This window comes from the organism of the source record quoted next, unplaced genomic scaffold (assembly GCF_019419815.1).
Source record: "Pyrus x bretschneideri cultivar Hongxiangsu unplaced genomic scaffold, Pyrus_bretschneideri_v1 Contig10, whole genome shotgun sequence".
Lineage (NCBI taxonomy): Eukaryota > Viridiplantae > Streptophyta > Magnoliopsida > Rosales > Rosaceae > Pyrus > Pyrus x bretschneideri.
The window spans coordinates 4,312,659-4,333,422 of record NW_025999391.1 but is presented as its reverse complement, the minus strand read 5'-3'; the positions used below and the strand labels follow the sequence as shown (position 1 = coordinate 4,333,422).

Below are 20,764 nucleotides of genomic sequence, written 5' to 3'. Positions count from 1 at the left end.
ACCCGTTAATCCGACAAGAAATATACATGATCTGTTAACGAAAGGGATTGTTAATGGGTCACCTGTTAAGATAACATGTTTGACATAATCCATTAAAATAACGGGTTTATGATACGAAAATGACACAAATACGACTCATTTGCCAAGCCTAATATGAAGTACATCCTACTGCAAATCTAACTTTTGTTGATCTTTATATAAAATGTGTGATTCAATTTCACATAAACGTATAAGTGTGACAAAATAACACTGCTCTATTAGCGTGATCGCCATGTAAGGATGTGGTCGTAGGAGCAATGTTGTATATATCTATTATGAAATTGACCGAACTCATCATTTTGATCATTCAATTTGAAAATCAATCAATGTCGTTTCTGAAATTTACCACAACATATCAATGTAGTCCTTGCCATTTGATTATATCAAATTTTCTGTCAATTTAATGATGTGGCAAAGGTGGAGTCCGCACAACCAATGATTAGGCACCACATGGATCATATGGAAAAAATTAATTTTTTGAAATTTAAAAAATCTTTAGAAACTAACAAAATAATTTAGAAATTAAATAAAACCACAAAAGAAAGCACAAGTCTCTCAATGCTAATTTAAAAATCTAAAACAAAGATTGAAACAGCAACGCCAACATATATCGGATTCATCTCTTTGATATAAGAAGCAATTCAGCACAGCATCCTTTAGCTATATTTGGGAAAATCAAAGCTAATAACCTAAACGTGCTAATAATCAAACTAGGCAAAGGAAGCAGCAAACAGTGCCTGGAGACTATGCCTTTTTTATTTATTTTTTTAAATTTCAAATATTGACTGTATGGACACCATGTTTGTTATATCATCAAATTAACAGAAAATTTGGCGAAATCAAACGGTGAGGACCACATTAATGTGTGGTAGTAAATTTCAAAAACGACACTGATTGATTTTCGTAAGGGACCAAAATAATGAGTTATATTTATTTCAGGTATGTAATAAAAACCCGAAAAAAATGACTAGAACCTTTAATAGTCTCAAGGTTCTAAACAACCCTAGGTGCTAGTTGGGCAACATGTTGGAGCCTAGCGCCTAAGTGGCTAGGCGGATTTAAGAAATTTATTATATATCATATAAATAAGTGTCTATTTATACTAAAAAACACATAACTGTATTGGGATACATAAATTGCAAAATAAAATGACATATAGATTATAAAGTATTAGAACATATAGAAAACATGGGAAATAAGCATATAATGAGTGTTCATCCAAATATTCAAAAAGTCTCTTATATTTTATCGAAAATATAAAATGCAAAATGAAAGTTATCAATTTTTTGTTTAAGTGATAGTTGTGACCTAGGTAGGTCTAGATGGTCTAGGCAAATGCTTAGCCGGGCTAGGCGAACGCTTAAGCAGATTTAGGCGTCATTTCTTAAGGATTAATCGAGACTGTCGCCAACCGCCTATTGCCTCCTAAAAGAGTGAACAAGCTATTTTGATATTCTGATTACATCTGATGCACCAAAAGCATTGCTCACAAAATTAAAATGACTGAAAATTAGAAGCCATGTTATTTTTGGTCAATAAGATTTCCAAGGAGTAGAGCCTTAATTATGGTTGTTGAAAGTTATCAGAGTAGACCTTGATTAAGGTCGTTGAAAGTTAACATCAGCCTAGGGTTGTTGAAAGTTAACATCAGCCTAGGACGTTCAACTAATAGTCTTGGCCACGTGTGATTCACAATACGCCATTGAAAACGTTTAAGATAAACTTGTCATTATGTAAGAAAATTAAAACATAAAATGTATATAAAACGACTTGACCTAAACGTCCATTATATGGAGTCCATTCTAACTTATATTTTTTAACAAATGATATTTACATTAAAGGAAAGAGAGTTAAGCATAGCCTCACAATGAACTAATAATAATGTGGTTGAAACTCGTTTTTAGCGAGAATTGAACCTAAGATCTCTTACTTACAAGTGACAAGAAATACTACCAGACTGTAGTACTAAGTAGCTTCTAAATATCATTTTGGTCATTCAATTTAAATTAATCAATGTTCTTCCTAAAGCTTAAGGGAAAATTTTATAGGACGGCAATAAGACCAACAATGTTTTATGGCACGAAATGTTGGGCAATGAAGCATCAACACGTACATAAAATGAGAGTAGTGGAGATGAGAATGCTTTGTTGTATGTGTGGGCACACGAGAAAGATGAGAGAAAATCGATTACGGTGGGTTGGGCATGTGAAACAAAGGCCTACAGAAACTCTAGTTAGAAGATGCAAGTACGAGATAAAGGTTCAGGGCCAAAGGGATAGAGGAAGACCTAGGAAAACTTTGGAAGAGACTCTAAGAAAAGACTTGGACTACTTGGATATAACGGAAGACATGACACAAAATCCGGTGCAATGACGTTCTAGAATTCATACAGCCAACCCCACTTAGTGGGGAAAAGCTTTGTTGTTATTGTAATGTCATTCCTAAAATTTACTAGTCATAAGCTATGGCTTGAAATTGCGGGGGCCCACCCTACAAGGTTAGGGTGAACTTAACAGTTAGCCCCTATTCGAATTACGTTAGGGGGTCTTTTGCTTGGAGGCAGATTGTCTACCTTCCTGTTTGGGTACCATTCTCATCCTCTCCTATTTGTGCTGTCACGGTTAAATCACGTTAACATTTTATATTCCTATTACTTTTTGTCTTATTATTTTTATAAACAAATCAATATAAAATGTTAACGTGACTTAACTGTAACCGTACAAAATAAAAAAAGATAAAAATAACACTTAAACATGAGGGCAAACAATTTGCCTCCCTTTTGCTTTGCTAGATCTAGAGACATACTACGTATACATCCCAAATTCCATGCGGCAGCCATTTGGTTCACTGGTACTACCAAAAGGTCTCATCCTTACTTTACTGTTATTTATCATTTTATTCTTTTGGACCACGAAGACCCCGGTCATTGTATATTAATGTGGTCCTTTCGTTTAATCTTGTTAAATTTTCCTATATTGATGATTTGACATGCATGGAGCCCACACGGTAATAATTAGACGCCACATGGAACTAAAATAATTTAGAAATTAAATAAACCTAAAAAACAAAACACAAGTGTCTCGATGCAAATGAAAAAAATCTAAAACAAAGACTGAAACAACAAACATATATCAGATTCATCTCACCGATATAAGAAGCAATTCAGAACAGCATTATATTTGGGAAAATCAAAGCTAATAGCCTAAACGTGCTAATAATAAAACCAGGCAAAGGAAGCAGCCAACAGAGTCTGCAGGCTTTTCCTAGTATTTTAAATTTCAAAAATTGATTATGTGGAATTCGGGTTTGCTACATTATTAAATTAAAATAAAATTTGACAGAATCAAACAGTAAGGATTATATAGATGTGCGGTAATAAATTTTAAGGACGATATTAATTGATTTTCACATTGAAAAACCAAACTGATGAGTTAAGTTAATTTTAAAAATCATTTGTGATAAAAACTCTAAAAAGAAAAGGAGTACAAACCTTTAATCGGCTACAGTTTGATTAATTGATTACATCTGATGCACCAAAAGCATTGCTCACAAAATTAAAATGATTGGAAATTAGAAGCCATATTCGCCTTAATTAACGTTGGTGAAAGTTAAGCCATACACAATAATAAAAGTTCACATACAGTGTTAAACTCTGATTAGCAGGTTATTAACATTCCAAATGAAGGAGCCGGGCACTTTCCTTCAAGTTATTCAGTAGCTAAAATGTACGGAATACCAATGTAGTTATGCAAGCACGAGATTTCCGGTGGCTGGAGGTACAACCGTTCTCTTTCACAGAGGCGTTGGCGTCAACATTGGCTATTGGAATTGAATGAACTACTGGACCATATGAGTTCTCTCATCATGATATCTTCGTTTCTCTAAGCTAAAGCTAAGGCTTGGCTCCTCAAGACTGAGGAGTTCCTCCTCAATTCACAGCAGTTGATTTACAAATTTTCTTGTTTATATTATAAATCTCTGTAAAGGTCATTTCTAAAAAACTCAATTAGAATTAAGATTGTTTAGTCAATCAATTGTAACAAATAGATAAATGATTCGTGATTCTTTTACCAAATTTCATATTTAATTGATTTTTTTTTGCAGAGATGATCATTACAAAGAGCGATTTTATAATATCACAAACATAAAGTTCCGTAAATTGGTTACATACAAATTGAGGAGCCAAGTTAATTTTGGGAGAGAAGAAGCTTCTATACCGTCTTTTCTAGCCAAATAGCGAGCGATCATTTAGCAACGAACCCGTATCTTCTACACGAAAAGACAATGTCTTGACCACCGGATGAAGGGGACCAAAAAGCCATTCCTCATATACCTCAGCTCTGAGAATAGAAGTCGTTCGTCTTTTTTCTATACGCAATTCAAGATTTCATTTGTGTTGATGTTGTCAATTTTTGATGTGAATTTGGCAGGTCATCCCCCTCCCCCTTCTACGATCATAAAGTCCCCGGATCCCTTTCTTTGTCCTTAGAAATTGGACACACTGTCAAACCCTTAAAACGAAAAAGTCCAGACTTTTGTTACCGGTTAGGATACTGGTGGTGGTGCACACATTGAGGTCATTTCTCATACTGGCCAACGAGAGAAGGATTCAAGATAAAGGAAAAAGAAGCTCTTATTTTCCTAATATCGACGTCCCAACGGAAAAATCAGTTACCACCCCAACTATAAAAACACAAGAACATTTTTTTGTACTTGGTGTCAAACTGTGATTAGCAGGTAAGTAGAAATTGTGCATCCAAGGGAATGAACGAAGTATCTCCCTTCAAGTTTTTCAGGACTTTCAGTGACCATACCAGGCTTCGGCTATGCAAGGCCTCATACGGTTCCGCCATTCAACCAATTCCAATGCTGACACTGATGTCTGCACCTGTGTGAAAGAGAATGGCATCTGCGGGCACCAGGAACCTCGTCCTTGCATAACTGCATCTCTCTTTCATACCTTTGAGCTACTGAATAACAGGTCAGCATCACAACATACTAAAGCTGGAGGTCATCCCACATTACCGGAGGGAGCTTTTCTATTTAACCAATGAAAAATGTATATAAAATGATACAGAACCTAGCAATTAGCAGTAAGGCTACCATCTCTTATTTCATCTACTAGACTGTCTAAAAAGCCTAGCAAATCCGGCCATTTTAATTAGCATAGTAGGAGATATGATATAAGTTATACTGTTATAACTAAGAATGTTAATGATATAAGTTATACTGTTATAACTAAGAATGTTATAATTTCTCTCGATCCTTGTCTTCAATCTCTTTTACACTCTTAACTATATTTTGAACACTTTTAGTAAGGCGGTCTCCGTGTTGGTCTACCTCTTTCAGAACCATTTCAAGTGTTTTTCTGCACTCTGCTAACTGTTGGTTCGCCCGATAAAGCTCTGCAGATAGCTCACGAATTTTCTTGTCTTTCTCATCCTGCAAGCACATGATATCTGTTATTATATAAATGTATCATATTGGAGAACACAGAAGTTCGAAATCAATCAAAGGTCTACTTGTTACACTACAATTTCAGAAGCTCCCCGTGAAATATGATTCATAAATTCATTCATGTATTAAAAAACTCACTTTTTTTGTTAAAGCAACTACCTGTGATGGAGCCGGAATGGTGACTTTCTTGCCTCTAGAAATCCACATAGGATGACAATGTCTTATTTCAAGCTTTGTAACAACCCACTTCCCGGACTTCTCTTTCCTCGCCATAATCATTGCCTTGCAGCCCTCCCTAGTTTCCTCCCTCGACCTCCTTACTTCACCCCTTTTTGACTTCTTATTGTCACGAAAACCTTCTTTGTTACAAAGAAACTTACGACTGTTAATGGATCCATCACGATTTGAACGATGGAAGTTACCAACACGGATTCTAAAACCCACACGCGTGGCATATGCATCATAGTATTCCTTGACAGCCTCTTCGGTGTCAAACTCCATTCCAACATAAGGTTCCAGGATACCATTTACTTCATTTTCAATCAACTCTGTCCCATTGTTTGAATCTAGCATTTCTCCAGTTTCAGTGTTCGGAACATCCCTTTCAACTGAATTCTCCACAACCGGCTTGTTCAAATCCGCTTCAGACTCCATTGGAGTAGGATCTGCAGTCATTCTGTAATTCTCAAATGCATAAGCTGTGAAGTTCACAATATCACACGTGTATAAACTATATTTACAGAACCAATGCAAGTTAATGGATGTGATGCACGTTTGCAATGCAAAATCAAAGCAACAAACCACAGGGAAATTGAAATGGAAAATTCCACAAGCGAAAAAGAGAAATGAACACAAAAAATTAAATTCATCATCTGCACAAGTATCCATTGATAGGGAATAAGTGTTCCTCACGCATTGCATCCTCCCAAAAACTTATACACGCGAGTGTCGGTTTTTGCTAGTCATATGATAGGCAATAACTCCACTCATTCGGACATATGAAACTGAAAACGAATGTGTTGGGGTCATTCGTATGCAGATAAGTTATACACAAACCCACCCAGTTTCTTTTCGAAAGTGCGATTTTCATGAATTTCAATTTGCACCAATCATAATTCTAAATCACAATGCAGATGATTCAGGCTTCTGCCAAGATTAAAACTTTAACATCCGATGAATCGAAAGCCAACAAATTTAGGTGGAAGAAAAAGGGTCCAAAAGACTAACCCCCCAAAATTAACAGCATCATATACAAGCAATCCAAACCCAGAAAATCAGATATTAAAAATTGCAGAAATTTTACTAATTTTCCCAATAAATATTCGAGTAGAGGCTAACACTGCAACACAAGCTTTAATTTAATCCAATTTTCTGCATATCCCCAGCCCACAAATAATCCAAAACGAAAGGCCTTTAATCTCAATTGTCATTTTTAATCGAACAAATTAGTATTTTTAGTTAAATAAGCTCAATTATCAAAACCCAGATGAAAACTTACATGCTTCCATTCACGCTCGTCTCTAACCTTTGCCTCTGAAGAAATTTGAGACACTTCGGTTTCTCTTGATCTACAAACATATTTTGACGGCTCTGATTTAACGGTGTGGGACCCACCTCCTGCTCATCAGTTAGGACCTCAGTTTGAATACTGCGGCCCAACTTTGGCCGGGCCCAAAATAAAGTGTGAAATTTTGAATGAACCCATCAACGTTCCAGCGCTCTGCTAGGGTTTTAGGCTCTCCGCCATAGTCGCAAAAACCCCAGCTCCGGTTTGATTTGGGGCGCGCTCAATGGAGGGGCTGAGCGTTTCGGATACCAATTTGGTGGTGTATTTGCATCCGTCGACGAGCGATAATGTCCACGAAGCAATCCTGCGCGAGCTCAGCTCGATGCTTTTGAGGTACCTTCTCAGCAACCCTTTCTTTAATTTTTCAAAATTTTGATTTTTTTTTAAGGATTTGGAAGCTTGATACTGTTTGTATGATTGGTTTCGATGTTGCTCGCGTAAGGATTATTCGTAGTGGTTCTTCCTTTTTTTGTGTTGGCTGAGTCAGTTGTGTTGAATTTAGAAAAAAAAAGCATGAGCTTTTTGGAGATTCTGTTTGTGAAATACCGGGTTACTCGTTCGGTGTTTCGAAGAGAAGCAGATGTTTGCCACCCATTTTGTTGTAATTTCTGAATGTTCCCACAATGTTTGCCGTTGTTTGGACTCTGCCTTGCAACAAACAAGTAATTTGCTAAAGAAAGAGTACGATTGAGAGCTAATTCATTGGAGTCAGTTGAGTTAAAGTTCCCAATAAAAACATGACCTTTTTGGAGACTATGTTTAAAAGTACCAATTATTTATTCGGAATTTCGAACAGAAACAGACTTTGTTCCCCCATTGTGTGTATTTTCTGAAATGTTCCAACAATACCTTGCAACAAACAAATAATTTGCTTAAGAAAGAGTACAAATGAAAGCTGATTTATCAGAGATTCAGAGTTAAGAATGATATCTTCATACATTGTTTTCGGATTTGTTTTTTTACTGTAACCCTCCAAATTCAACAGTTGGCTTGGTCTGTATTGGTCAAGTGTTGAGGGTGTTTGTGGCTCTCGTTGGAATAATATTCTGTTTCACGTGTTTGTGATGTCTTAGCAACTTGGGAATTTAATTTTCTGTCTCTGGTTTCCCATGCAGGTACAATGATATATTTGAGGGTATTGTATTGGCTTATGAATTCAACATCTTAGATAAGGAAGCAAAGATTCTTCCCGGTGTTCATCCTTATTTTACTGTCAGGCTAAAGGCAAAGTTATTACTTTATTCTCCAAAGCCCGATATGCTTGTAGGTAGTATTCTTGTTCTGCGTTAACTAATAAAGTAACAGACATACAAATTTTATCCATTTCAAGGATATTATGCTCAAAATTTGATTTATTTTGTTATGAATTAAAAAATCATTCTGTATCAAATGATACACATGCATTTGTATCCACTAATGTTGATCCTGCTGTTTGATTTGTGATGTTCTGCCTCTGCAGAAGGAAAGGTTGTGAAAGTCAAACAAGAATCAATTCATGTCATTATTCTTGGCTTCTCATCTGCCGTCATAACAGACAATGATATTCGCGAAGAATTTCGATATAAATCTGTAAGAGTCTTCTTCATCGTTGTGTTTCAATGTTGTTATCCTTAATCTTTCCAATAGTAATTCATCTTCCTTCTGGTGTACCAATCTTCTCTTAGAAACATGGCAAGCAATTATTTGTTAGCAGATCCCACAAGCGGCATGTAATTAAAGTTGGGACCACGATACGACTATTAGTCAAAAGGTGACCTTTGATTATAATTACCTTTTTATGATTTGAAAGAAAACTGATATTTGGTAGGAGCAATGACTGCAGTTTTGAACCGCATGAGTAATCAACATCACGTGGCACTGGCAGGTGTTCAATCAGTTATGAACTGGTCATAATGGTTGATGTCATAAGTTAACCCCACCCGACACAGAATGTGGTCTGAAAATATGGTCATTCTAGCATTGCTCTTAGTGGTATACTCTTTTCTTTATTTTACTGTGGAATGCTGTTTTCGTTCTTTTAGGCATCCTCCTTCCCAAACCCACCCTCCCTCCTCCCTTACCTTGTCAATTAATGTGGATTTCGGTTTTAAGGCCAAGTTGTAACACAATCTAAACTGTACTCCAAAAAGTCACAACTCACAATCATTTTCGAGATTTGTGAATTAGATGCTTGAGTCATGAAATAGTGATGATGGAGAGGTAGGATGCATGCTTAGGTGTTCATATTGTGGGGATTCTGCATATCTTGTAAACTAAAAAAAATCTAGTTGACTATACTTTTGTGCAGTATATACGTGGTTCGGTACTCATTTTGTTACATTGTAGCTTCGCAACTAAGTGATACATTTGATTTTTATTGTACTTCGTTTTTCAAAAAGTGTTTTTTACTTGTGTGCTTCCATAACATTGCATTTGCATTACGCTTGCAGTGTGGATGAGGAAACACTGTACATTTATGGTTCCTTGCTTCCGGCTCACACAGGAAACATTCTCTGGTTGGATAAACAAATGGAAGATACTTCACTAACGGATGGGTATTTCTCTGACCTTGGATTTAACTTGAAAGAGTTTGTATTTAAAAGTATAAAATCCATTTTGGAAAAGAAAAAAAGGTAGATTCTGCATTGTAATTGTTGAAAAAATTTGCAGGAGTGCTAAGAGGAGGAAGGGAAACGATGGAGAATCAGTTCTGCAAGAGCCTAGTAGAACCAGTGCCGAAGCAGTTTCAGTCAATAATGACCATCATGTCAAGAAGTCAAAGAAATACAAAACACGTGAAGAGTCGTGTTTTCAGGTGATATTTTGATTACCAGTGGAATCAGTGTTATGTTTCTGAACTAGACAAAGGCATGTGAGCTAAGTAGTTGATCCAGATAGAGGAGGCAGGGTCGCGTGCAAGTAAATTACTCCAATTATTGGATGACAAAAAACACTGGTACAAAATTATTGGATGACAAAAAACATCTTGGTATTTAGGTTTTACAACTTTGAAAGTGTGTTGTATAATGTTTTTGTAGATCATGATGAATCATCAATCTCTGAGGTTATGTATTTTCAAGCAATACATGAAATCGGTTCCTGAGTTCGTTATTTGTTTGGCGTGTCCTATATATGAGACTATTTTCAAGCACGAGAAATAGCTCGTCGAGCTGTTCGAGCTCTTGATCCATTTATTTTTGTTCTCTAACTCAAGCTTGGCATGGACGAAATTGAGGCTCTTTGCTCTTTTTATGAACTGTACCTCAACTTTGACTGGTGGATGCTTGTTTCTTGCATGGGTGACTGCCACTGCCAGTAACATTTGTTGAAGAGAAACATCAAAAACCCTTATCAAATCCAAAGCCTAAACTAAAGCGAAAGGTGCGAGTAAGTCGTCTTTTACCACTGTGGTGGAAATGAGATGAGCTCTTGCATAGCGACGTGTGTTCGAACCCCGTTGGTAATCTAACATTGAATCTGACAAAAAATTTATCGTTTTGACAAAAAAAAAAAAAAAAAAAATGGAAATAAGTGCATTAATGTTATGCCATGGCATAGAAGAACATTAGATTTACATGGCCACCGTTTTTGAGATGGAATGAAATTTTATTAATAACGATCGAGAACTTATATAAAATAGGCATGTTAAACGTGATCCCAATAGCAAACCTTACTTAGGAAAAAAATCAATCGGAAATCCAAAAACACCACAAGTCTACAATTAAAAATTCAAATAATTAAAATACAATTCTTGAGCCACAAATGATTTTAATTTAACCAATATGAAAGATATTCATGAGGATTGAACCTTGCAATAACCACCGTGAAGGCATCATGAGGAAAGTACCGTACCACCCTCTTATGATCTTGAAATTATCAGCAAAGAAGCCCAGTTATGACTCATCTTCAATAAAGGTTTAGCTTTCTACTAATAGTCTCTTTTCAAGTGTACAAGCCACAAAAAAGCGCGCACACAACACTTGTCGACTGAGTGAGAGACCGGCTACGACCATGAAGGCTCTTTTCATTAGAAAGAAAGAGCAACCACAACTGCTAAATGAAAATGCTTATAAAATAATATAAGAAAAGAGGGGAATAGAGGAAAGGGATCAAGAAGGATAGTCTCCGAGCCGAGAATCGACAATGGAGGATTTTCTCTTTAGCGGCTAGGGAATTAATTGGCCACCTGATAAACCAATGATTCTAGGTCCTCTTTCGTAAGACTCTGCAAGGTGCAAAACCAATCAATCATAAGGACTTGACTGCAGAATTAAGATTATTTATCGACTTAATTCATTGTTACCTTCTTTGTCTCAGCCAACGACTTGAAATGTTCAAACACCTCGTGAAATTTCTTTTCGTCCAGATCATGGCCAAGCTAAATAATAATACCAAAAAAAAAAAAAAAATGTAATTACTGTAGAGAACTTATTTTCATCATATAATATCTCAAAGTTCAAACAAAAAAATTCAGAAATAATTTTCGATTAATACCTGCAAGAGGCGAGACTTCAAAGCATGACGGCCACTGTAGAAAAATATAATGTGAGATGTTTAAACACTAATTCATACTTATGAGGTTGACGCAAGTATTATCCTTTATTACGAACCTGTGTTTTCCTAGGACAATGCCAGTGTCATGAGAATGGACGTAGCCAATATCTTCAGCCAAAATAATTTCATAGGTGCTCTTGTTTTTAAGAACTCCATCCTAAAACACACACACAGAGAGGAGATTTCTCTCTTTATATATATGTGTATGTGTATTTTATGAAATCATTTATTTATATATTTCAACTGCAAAATAAAAGTTAATATGGAAATATAACCTGGTGAATTCCACTGGCATGAGAGAAAATATTAGCTCCAACTATAGCCTTATGTGGTTGTACGGATAATCCGCTGTACTCTTCCACCTTATTAATTAGTGCATGCAAAGAGTTTTAACATTTCAGGTAAATCAGACCAACCAAACTAACCAGGTAAATATAAGGAAACAAACGAAGAAGAAGAATTACCATCTTGCTGGTGGCTACAATATGCTTTGTATTTATTCCTGTGTGAAGTCCCCCAAGCATGTCCTTACCACGAGTTTTGACGGCCATCACAAACTTTACGTATAGGAACAAACATGAAGTTGTAGTTAGACTGTTGATTTAGATCATTGATCAGATAATTGCTATTTTATTCCATCCTTTTTTTTGTCAAAGTAAGATCTTTTCTTATAAGATAACATAATATGAGCAATAATTGTATATTGATGACAAAAATAGAGATTTACCTCCTCTAATGAAGCATTTCCAGCCCTCTCACCAATGCCATTGATCGTAACTTCAACTTGTCTGGCACCAGCATATGCTCCCTATAGTATGTAAACAATATTAAAATTCAAGAGGTACTTAGAGAGACTAATCAATTTTGAATTCAGTACAAGAGTGACGCATGCACATACAGCTATTGTATTGGCATTGGCGAGACCAAAATCGTTATGGCAATGCATGGATAGGATTACATTTTCGATCCCTATTACATTGGCTTTCAAGTCCTTAACAAATTGCTCCACTTCGCTGGGGAAATTGTAGCCAACAGTGTCTGTGAATGTTAAAGTTGTTGCTCCGGCCTTGATAGCTTCCCCATATATTCGATATAGAAACTCCTTCTCAGACCTAATTCAGATTAATTAAAAGCATAAAATCAATTAGTTTTTAAGCCCGATCCTTCTTGTATACGAGGGACAGTTTACATTAAATTAGTCTAAATTATGTTAGGGGATTCAAAAGTTCGAACAAGAAGCATACTGATATAGTTGACTTTCAAAACTCAGGCCTACTTGGCCTAACTGTTAGTTTGGTGGATGGTGGACTGTTATTCTTTTTATTTTTGTTTTAAATACTTGTAAAGTCAAACATAATTACATTCCGTTTGGATAAAGAAATGACATGATTTTATTTTCTAGAATTTGTGAATTTTCTTGTTTGGTGAAATGACGGGATTTTATTTTTTAGAATTTGTGAATGTTAAAATGACAGAAAATGAACAATAGAATTGAATGTGAAATTTGTTATTTTTAAACTCTCAATCATAGAAATTGAAAAATGACACATATTTACATGAAATTTAAACTTAGGAATTGAAGGTCTCAAATTCCAAGTTTTTTTTTCCATGCGGAAATTCTAAATTTCTATGTTTATGAATCTAAACAAGGGAATTGGTGTATGTCAATTTATAAATTCTGACTTTTATTCAAATTTCAAGTTTATTTCCCTTATCCAAATAGTGTTAATGAATTTGCTCTTGTGGAATTTAGTCGATGGATTTTATTTGACTAAAAAATTTATATCGAGTTCTAAGTGAAATAAGTTAAATTTCAAAGCTAAAATATTATTTTTAGTATAATGTAATGTGTAGGTATCTCTTCACATATCTTTACTTTATTAAATTAGAACCTCATGTGATGGTAAATCGGTTTCATATAAATTGTTTTTGGAAAGAACGAGATAGAGAGTTAACCACCTTCCAGCGTCTTCACAGACAAACGTAATGTCCTGAGCTCCAAGGCTTCTGGCATACCTCACCGACTCCTTCGCGAGTTCGAGAACTTGATCGGCAGTCTTGTTCAGCTTATACTTCATGTGGATTTTGCTGGTCGATATGAATATGCATAGGCGCGGGCGCGTCGCGTCCTTCACCGACTCCCATGCAGCGTCGACGTCGCTACGAACGCACCTACAGTATGCAGATATGACAGGCACGTAGCCGCACTCGTCAACACGGCTTCCAACCTCTTTTGCTATCAACTTCACTGTCTCCAAATCATATTTGGACGAAGCCGGGAACCCCGCCTCGATCACATCCACTCTTAGCTTCGCCAGCTGGTGTGCAATGGCCAGCTTTTCTAGCCGAGTCATGGACGCCCCCGGAGCTTGTTCTCCGTCCCGTAGGGTCGTGTCCACGACTCGTACATAGGTTTCGTTTGGGATTCGGTTGGGAATGTATTCGGGGTGAGTGGGGGATTGGGAGAGAGCGGAGCAGCGCGTGTTTGTCCTCAAGATGGCGCGTTGTTGTGAGAGAGGGAAGAGTGATGAGGGTTTGGGCAAGAGGGTGGTGGTTATGTTAGAGTTTGTGGGTTTTGAATGTCTGATTATGGAAGCTGGGGATGTGGATGAGATGAAAAGAAGATTTGCTGCTGAGAAGGCCATGGTGTGTACAAAAACCAAAGCCTTCTCTCCTTTGTGTGTAGTGTGTATCTCGCAATGGCATAGTCTTGCACTTTGCCCATTTTAAAGGAATGTAATCTTACTTGGCAAAATAGTTAGTGCATTAACAAATAATAAGAGAAATTTTTCATTAACCGGAATACGAATGGTAGATCACATGTTTTTATATAAGTGGCTGGAAACTTTATTTTTTAAGTTAGTAACTTTTTAGCACACATATCCCACCATTTATATAGTAACACATGATGTACTATACCGTGTTCCAGTCATACTAAAAAATCTCTCATTTCACTGAAGGGTTATGTATTCCAGTTGTGAGTTGTCCATGGTGATGTTGCCTCGGTTGTCGACATGTTCTATTTTTGGAAGTGGATTGTCTGCCCTCTCATTTCCATACTCTCCCGAGGCCCTCCTGTTTGTGTAGTCACAGTTAAGCCACGTCAACATTTTATATTCCTATTATTTTTTGTTTTATTATTTCTATAAAAAATTAATATAAAATGTTGACGTGACTTAATCGTGACCACACATCATATGAGGGCATGAAAAAAGTATGAAAATGGGAGGGCATACAATCCACCTTCTTTATTTTTTGGGTTTAGTTTTTGTTTAATTGATTTTGTTAAAAACTAAATCACATGGATTCTTTAGTGGGGGACGTGGCATCCTCCGATTGGATGGGTACACAATCGTCCATGGTGATGTGAGGTTGCCGTCACCTCAAAAAATTTCTCTAATGCATAGACTAGATTTACCAAAAAATAATAATACGCATACTAGATTTAGAAATGGAATTGTTATTGGTACTTTAAAAATCACATTCTAATTCTAAACTTTCTATATTTAGAAAGAAAAATACACTTATAAGGAGTGTAGAATGAGATTTTTAAAGTGCAAATAACGCTTCCTTTAAAAAAAATAAAAAAAATAAAATAATGCATGGACTCTCCAATTAATGACTTTATGATGTCAAAAGATATCTTATAATAAATGAGGTGGAGATTTAGGTTGTCGCAAAATAGGCCAGCATAATAAATTTGTACCATGTTATCTGTTAGAATTGAATTAAAATCTATTATTTACATGTCAAAAGAAATATTACTATTTTATATTATTATTAGTGTCAGTATCTAATCTATATTAAGTTGTTTATAATTTAAAGGATAATACTTGCATCTCCTATGTGGGGATGCACATATCCTTATTTGGATTATTGTATTTTGACCGAATAAAATCAATGATTGGAATCGTTCAATTTATTTATTTATTTTTTATTTATTTTTTAATATCACTCCTACAAAAAAATCATTCAAATTTGAGATTGTTTAATGGGAGGCTTTGATACAGATGCCTAGGTTTTAAAATTTTAAGATTAAACATTTATGCCTTTTATAGTTTTGATTAAACATTTTTCCTACAATTTAGGTGCCACATGGATTAGAAGTAGCATTTTTTATAATTTAAATTACCCAACTTGCCATTATATAAATATAACTTTTAATTCCTAGATAATACATCAAAACTCCTAAAATCTTGAGATAAATATTGTAGAATTTAATTCCAATAAAAATCTTTCAAAATACCCATGAATGCGACTTGCCATTATATTTAATATACCTTTTAATTTGGGAAGTGTTATTGGCACTCCAAAAATCTCATTCTACACTCCTCACAAGTGTATTTTTCTTTCCAAATATAGAAAGTTTGGAGTGTAGAATGAGATTTTTGGAGTGCCAATAACAATTCCCTTTAATTTTCTTAGATAATATCTCAAAACTCCTAAAATCTTGTAGATAAATATTGTAGTAGTCAATTTTAATAAAAAGTCTTTCAAATTACACATGAAACGTAGATTTCTTCTTGGTACATATTTGATATGTTTGTTTTCTTTTTTTGTATGTATTTGGTACGCTTATATTTATTTTTAAAAAAAAACATATTGGGTACATGTATTTCCTCTTGATTAAACATATGTTTCTCCTTGGTACATATTTGGTACGTTACTTTATATATCTTCTTGGTACGTATTTGGTACATTGATATTTCTTTTTTGAATGTATTTGGTACATTTATATATTATTTTGGTACGTTTGTATTTATTTAAAAAAACATATTTGGTACGTTACTTTATATATCTTCTTGGTATATATTTGGTACGTTTAAATATATTATCTTAACGTATCAGCCTCAAGCCTCCGAAAATAGAGAATACATCTAATTATCTCACATGAAATCAATATAAAATAATGAAAACAACAACTAATTGAAATGGATAAGTCCATTCAAAATTCAAAAATGAGGATCACATAATTCTAACGTGGGAGAAGAAACCATACGGCTCAAACATGGGAGAAGAAACTGGCTTCCTAAAAAAAAGGCCACGTACAAAATTATATCAACCTAAAAGGATATATATGGAATTTAATAATTAACATTTTAAATTAAAAAAACACAATAATTACATGTAATCTAAATAAATATAAAAATGCTGACATGACTATTGTTTAGGCGTCCTAATCAAATTTCAAAATAGAACCAATGTTTAATTTAAAGAGTATTAGAAAAGTGCAGGGGATTCTAATTTTCCCTTGTTTAATCATCCAAATATATCAAATAAATGGATAGTTCATCATGAATATGTTATTTGGTACCTACATTGTCAATTTGTTTGTTCTACACGATTAAATGACTAAATGATCTCCTTTGACGATGATTTTTTTTTTTTTTTTTGTAAGGGTAATCTACAAATGAAAAATAAGAAATTAAACGATTTCGATTATAAAATTTGTACTGTCAATTTATGTTATTCACAGGGAGTAATGAACTCATCCCTGAGGAGGAAAGCTGGCCGCATAATTGGGGTGAATATCCCTTAAGAGTTGGAATTGTAATGCCCCTTTTTTTTTTTTTTTTTTTTCCAAGCATGCTAAGAAAATCGTATTTTTGTACCGTATTGATGTATCGCATTTTTGTTCATAATCGGATTGTTTAATTTCTTATTCTTCATTTGAAGATCATCTAATTTAAAATTTTCTATACTAAAAATTGCTTTATGGGTAATGCTAAGGAGATTAATTTGTAGGTAAAATTTACAAACTAAATTATGTGTCACTATAGAAATGAACACGTCTATCAATGTTTAAATAATGAATCAATTATCAACTTTATCTTTTAATTTTCAAAATTTAATCAGCCCATAACCGGATCTGTATCTGCCTAATTATTGATACTTGCTGTCCCATCATGTACTCCTAACTACAATCCTAGCGACATCTTTAATGACATCACATATTGAAATTATTAGCTTGTCCATTCTGCAACGACCCCAGTACCACCACTTTATTTCCCCATCTTTACTGGGAATTGGGTTGCAGAATTCTAAAATTTGTCGGTGTAGCTTTTAATAGAAAGTATTTACTGCTCACCGTTCGGTGGGGTTCTTCTTTATCTAGCTGACCGCAATTGGAGATAGCTACAGTAATTGGAGATAGCCAGCGAGCCACCGAGAAGAAGCTGAACGCAAAAGAGAAGAAGTTGAGCACGAGCGAGAAGTCGTCCGCTATTACATTGCTGGGATACCCCAAGGAATGGTAGCTTCTGTCATTCGCATTCCTTAACCTCCAAGTGGCCTTCAAGCTCCATTCCACCAGCCACTTCACCAGCCATCCCAGTAGTTGTACCCAATTATTTTATTTTTTAACTTAAAATTGTATGAATATTTTATTGTAATAATTAAATAATTTTTTTAAGTTGTGATCTATTTTAAATTTTTAGATTAATATAATTAGCATTAAATATATTTATTAGTAATAAAATGTGCTAAATATATGTAATAATGCATGCAAAATAATTTACTTACAAAATAAAAGAATGTAATTTGATTAAAAAACTAATATATCTACTACTGTTTGTTTATGAATTTTAATTTACCTATTGTTTTTTTTTTTGTGCAAATATAATATACCTACAATATAAATGTTAGTTGATTCATAATAAATGTTTATTTATGAATTTTAATTTACCTATTGTTTTTTTTTTGTACAAACATAACAAATTGTGTGACAGCCTGTCCCGAAACATTTATCACAAGTGTGAAAAGATGAAATTGCCCTTGGACGTTTTGTGTGGTTGTGTGGTTTTGTTTGTTGTGATTGGATGCCCAAATTTGGACCACACACTCACACCTTTTCTTTCACTCCTGTTGACTCTCTCTCTCCTCCCTCTCGAATTTTTCTGCATTTCCGTACAAATTGTACGGACATCATCCAAATCAGCCATTTTTCTTCATGGATCGAGGTTTTTTAATGTCATATTCGTATTCCTTGTAACCATACGATCTCATCTATACCATTTTTAGGACGTGAAGCCGTCGGAAAACCCTAGAACCATAACCTCCGATTTGAGGTATTGTTCATGCACACGTAAATGTGAAGTTTTTGGAAGATTCTAAGCTTATAGGAAGCTTTAGAACACTCTCACGAAGCTTGGAGAAGAAAAACGAGGTGTTTTGGACGTCAGGAAGTCAAGTTGGCGAATTTGAAATTTTAGCCGGATTATCGAGGGTTCTCTGGTGAGATCCCGTGGATTTTAGGGCTTGAAATTGGTAAGAATGTGTTCTTCTCATCCTAAGCTTCATTTTGGCGAAAATTTCATGAATTTTGGTTGAAAATCGAGTGAGATATGAAGCTTTGAATATTTTTCCAGTTTCCGGGGACGGCAGTTAGTGGTTCACCGGAGAAGAAAAGAGAATATTCTATCAAAGTTGACAAAATATTCCTAAAGGTAGCTAACGGCGTCAGGTTATTTTTAACGGAATATTATTTACGACGTTAACTTTTCCGTTAGGCATGCCAGGCACGTGGCCGCAGGTGGGGGTGCGTCTGGCCGTGCCTTGGCCGACACGTGGGTGATCGGAAATTTTTTCTAAAAATATGGGGATGTTCCTGAGGTTGTGTATATTCAAACACCCTATTTGAGCATTGTATGAGAAATTATTACCTAGTTTTGTTTATGTGCATTAAATTGACGTTTATATAGTTGTTTCTCATATAGGTGAGACCTATCCTAAGGACGAGCGTAATCAATCGAGGCTCGGGGGCTATGACCCTTCGACATATCAATGAGTGGGCTTTTGGTTTTCAGTATATATTTATATACTTTATTTTTCCCAGAAAATCATTTTTAAATGAAGGTGTGTTTTGAAGTACCATGCCAAGTATTCATATAGTTTATACATGCATTAATAGTTGCATATATTTATGGTTAACGCTGTGGACGCTCAGGTAAGTACCAGGTGAGTTATCAAATGTTTATGTAAATTGAGGATTACGTGAGATGTTTAGAGAGCTCATTAACCTGCACCCCGGTGTTAGTGCTCCGCCAGAGTTGAGGGCCTAGCCTTCACGTGATCGTTCACCTCTCGCACCACACACGCTCACCTTGGATCTAAGGCAGGTGCCAGCCTGACATACCACTTTAGGTGGTTCTGACTTGTAGGTGACTTACGATACTTCGCACAGCCTTCACGTGATCGTAGCACTAGAGCGTATTTATTTACACCCAGCTTGTTGTACATATCACTTTAAGTGGTTCCGACTCGTGTGCAGGCATATTGTTGATGAGATATATATATTGTTGAGTTATGGATTAAGCTGTACAGGTCACATGAGGTGACTCCGGCTAGATGGATGAGCTCTAGATTCCACCGTACAAGTCACGTTAGATGACTCCGGCTGATTTAGCATTTTTATTGTGATTTAGCACCTGGATTACATGTTTTATACTGAGACATTTGGCATGGCATAATATTGATGCATTCTGCTTTCAAGCCTTATTTGATATATGTTTATATATTCTATTTCTGGGAAAATTATACAAGTTTTATGGCGAGGAGTTAGAACTTTTGAGAAATGAAATGATTTGGAAAAGCTTTGTTTTTGCCCACTCACACTTTCTGTTTTGCGCCCCTCCAAGTTCTAAGTAGGAATTCTCGTTGCTGGCTTGCGAGGACTTCAAGGCAGTTCTGACAGACTACCAATGTAGGATTATCTTTGAGTGTTATTTAATTAGTACTTATTTGGCTGGATTGAAATTAGGCTACTTATACTCTGGTTGTGTATTCCACACTTAATTTCGCGCTAGTACTTTGGTAGTTGGTTTTTTTTTTCTTCTCATATTTCTCTATATCTTTATCGCTTCCGCACTGTACACATGGTTACATCATTGTCACGTGACGGCCAGCATGCCTTGATTTCGGTCAGGGTGTGTCAAATTGTATGTTAATGCTTCTGGCCAAAAGACAAATAAATAAACATTATGTACCTACAATATAAATGTTTTTTAATTTACCTACAAAATAATGTGGTTTGATTCAAAATAAATTTACTTATATTTTACTGTTGACCCTAAAAACTACCAAGCCTACGTGACGCGCATGTCAAGTAATTAATAAGCTAATTACATCCTTCGATTGTGTGCGCGGCGTGCCAACTCGTCAGCCTAGCTC

At 35.3% G+C, this 20,764-nt stretch overlaps 3 protein-coding genes and 1 long non-coding RNA gene across 8 annotated transcripts; 2 read left to right on the top strand and 2 right to left on the bottom strand.

The window, feature by feature from the left end:
• Positions 1 to 5,218: 5,218 nt before the first annotated feature.
• On the bottom strand, positions 5,219 to 7,096 carry LOC125467870 (protein FAR1-RELATED SEQUENCE 7-like). 2 transcript variants are annotated; one of them, XM_048566401.1, is made up of 3 exons: positions 6,995 to 7,096; positions 5,656 to 6,172; positions 5,219 to 5,481 (listed from the first exon to the last, which is right to left on the bottom strand). In XM_048566401.1, exons 1-3 carry the CDS (start codon positions 7,072 to 7,074, stop codon positions 5,287 to 5,289), a joined length of 792 nt encoding a protein of 263 aa, XP_048422358.1. In that variant the 5' UTR covers positions 7,075 to 7,096; the 3' UTR covers positions 5,219 to 5,286. The 2 variants fall into 2 exon arrangements, with proteins under 2 accessions (XP_048422358.1, XP_048422366.1); XM_048566409.1 differs by having other exon boundaries at positions 5,656 to 6,194; positions 6,995 to 7,019.
• A 114-nt stretch (positions 7,097 to 7,210) lies between these two features.
• Positions 7,211 to 10,153, top strand: LOC125469276. 4 transcript variants are annotated; one of them, XR_007251619.1, is made up of 7 exons: positions 7,211 to 7,396; positions 8,179 to 8,330; positions 8,523 to 8,632; positions 8,728 to 8,813; positions 8,928 to 9,034; positions 9,493 to 9,597; positions 9,713 to 9,745. XR_007251619.1 is itself a non-coding variant. In XM_048566420.1 (6 exons), the coding sequence occupies exons 1-6, from the start codon at positions 7,287 to 7,289 to the stop codon at positions 9,867 to 9,869; spliced, it is 720 nt and encodes a 239-aa protein (XP_048422377.1). In that variant the 5' UTR covers positions 7,211 to 7,286; the 3' UTR covers positions 9,870 to 10,153. The 4 variants fall into 4 exon arrangements, 3 of the variants coding, with proteins under 3 accessions (XP_048422377.1, XP_048422388.1, XP_048422383.1); XM_048566420.1 differs by lacking the exon at positions 8,928 to 9,034 and having other exon boundaries at positions 9,713 to 10,153; XM_048566431.1 differs by lacking the exons at positions 8,728 to 8,813; positions 8,928 to 9,034; positions 9,713 to 9,745.
• Positions 10,154 to 10,612: 459 nt separating this feature from the next.
• Positions 10,613 to 14,301, bottom strand: LOC103949554 (2-isopropylmalate synthase A). The gene is made up of 9 exons (XM_009360668.3): positions 13,556 to 14,301; positions 12,495 to 12,708; positions 12,324 to 12,404; positions 12,061 to 12,153; positions 11,872 to 11,958; positions 11,653 to 11,753; positions 11,537 to 11,570; positions 11,346 to 11,420; positions 10,613 to 11,267 (listed from the first exon to the last, which is right to left on the bottom strand). The coding sequence occupies exons 1-9, from the start codon at positions 14,239 to 14,241 to the stop codon at positions 11,217 to 11,219; spliced, it is 1,422 nt and encodes a 473-aa protein (XP_009358943.2). The 5' UTR covers positions 14,242 to 14,301; the 3' UTR covers positions 10,613 to 11,216.
• Positions 14,302 to 18,227: 3,926 nt separating this feature from the next.
• Positions 18,228 to 19,465, top strand: LOC125480802. Its single transcript, XR_007261064.1, has 2 exons — positions 18,228 to 18,862; positions 18,964 to 19,465. It is a non-coding gene; the product is annotated as an uncharacterized LOC125480802 (long non-coding RNA).
• The last annotated feature ends 1,299 nt before the right edge of the window (positions 19,466 to 20,764 follow it).

Excerpts from the sequence above, each read along its gene's own strand:
- LOC103949554 (XM_009360668.3), bottom strand. The coding sequence starts at position 14,241 with ATGGCCTTCTCAGCAGCAAATCTTCTTTTCATCTCATCCACATCCCCA. Across the intron at positions 12,709-13,555 it reads GTCTGTGAAGACGCTGGAAG|GTCTGAGAAGGAGTTTCTAT; the intron begins GTGGTTAACTCT and ends AATCTGAATTAG. Across the intron at positions 12,154-12,323 it reads GAAATGCTTCATTAGAGGAG|TTTGTGATGGCCGTCAAAAC; the intron begins GTAAATCTCTAT and ends CTATACGTAAAG.
- LOC125467870 (XM_048566401.1), bottom strand. The coding sequence starts at position 7,074 with ATGTTTGTAGATCAAGAGAAACCGAAGTGTCTCAAATTTCTTCAGAGG. Across the intron at positions 6,173-6,994 it reads ACGAGCGTGAATGGAAGCAT|AATGACTGCAGATCCTACTC; the intron begins GTAAGTTTTCAT and ends TGAGAATTACAG. Across the intron at positions 5,482-5,655 it reads CCATTCCGGCTCCATCACAG|GATGAGAAAGACAAGAAAAT; the intron begins GTAGTTGCTTTA and ends ATGTGCTTGCAG.
- LOC125469276 (XM_048566420.1), top strand. The coding sequence starts at position 7,287 with ATGGAGGGGCTGAGCGTTTCGGATACCAATTTGGTGGTGTATTTGCAT. Across the intron at positions 7,397-8,178 it reads CTCAGCTCGATGCTTTTGAG|GTACAATGATATATTTGAGG; the intron begins GTACCTTCTCAG and ends TTTCCCATGCAG. Across the intron at positions 8,633-8,727 it reads AAGAATTTCGATATAAATCT|AAACATGGCAAGCAATTATT; the intron begins GTAAGAGTCTTC and ends ATCTTCTCTTAG.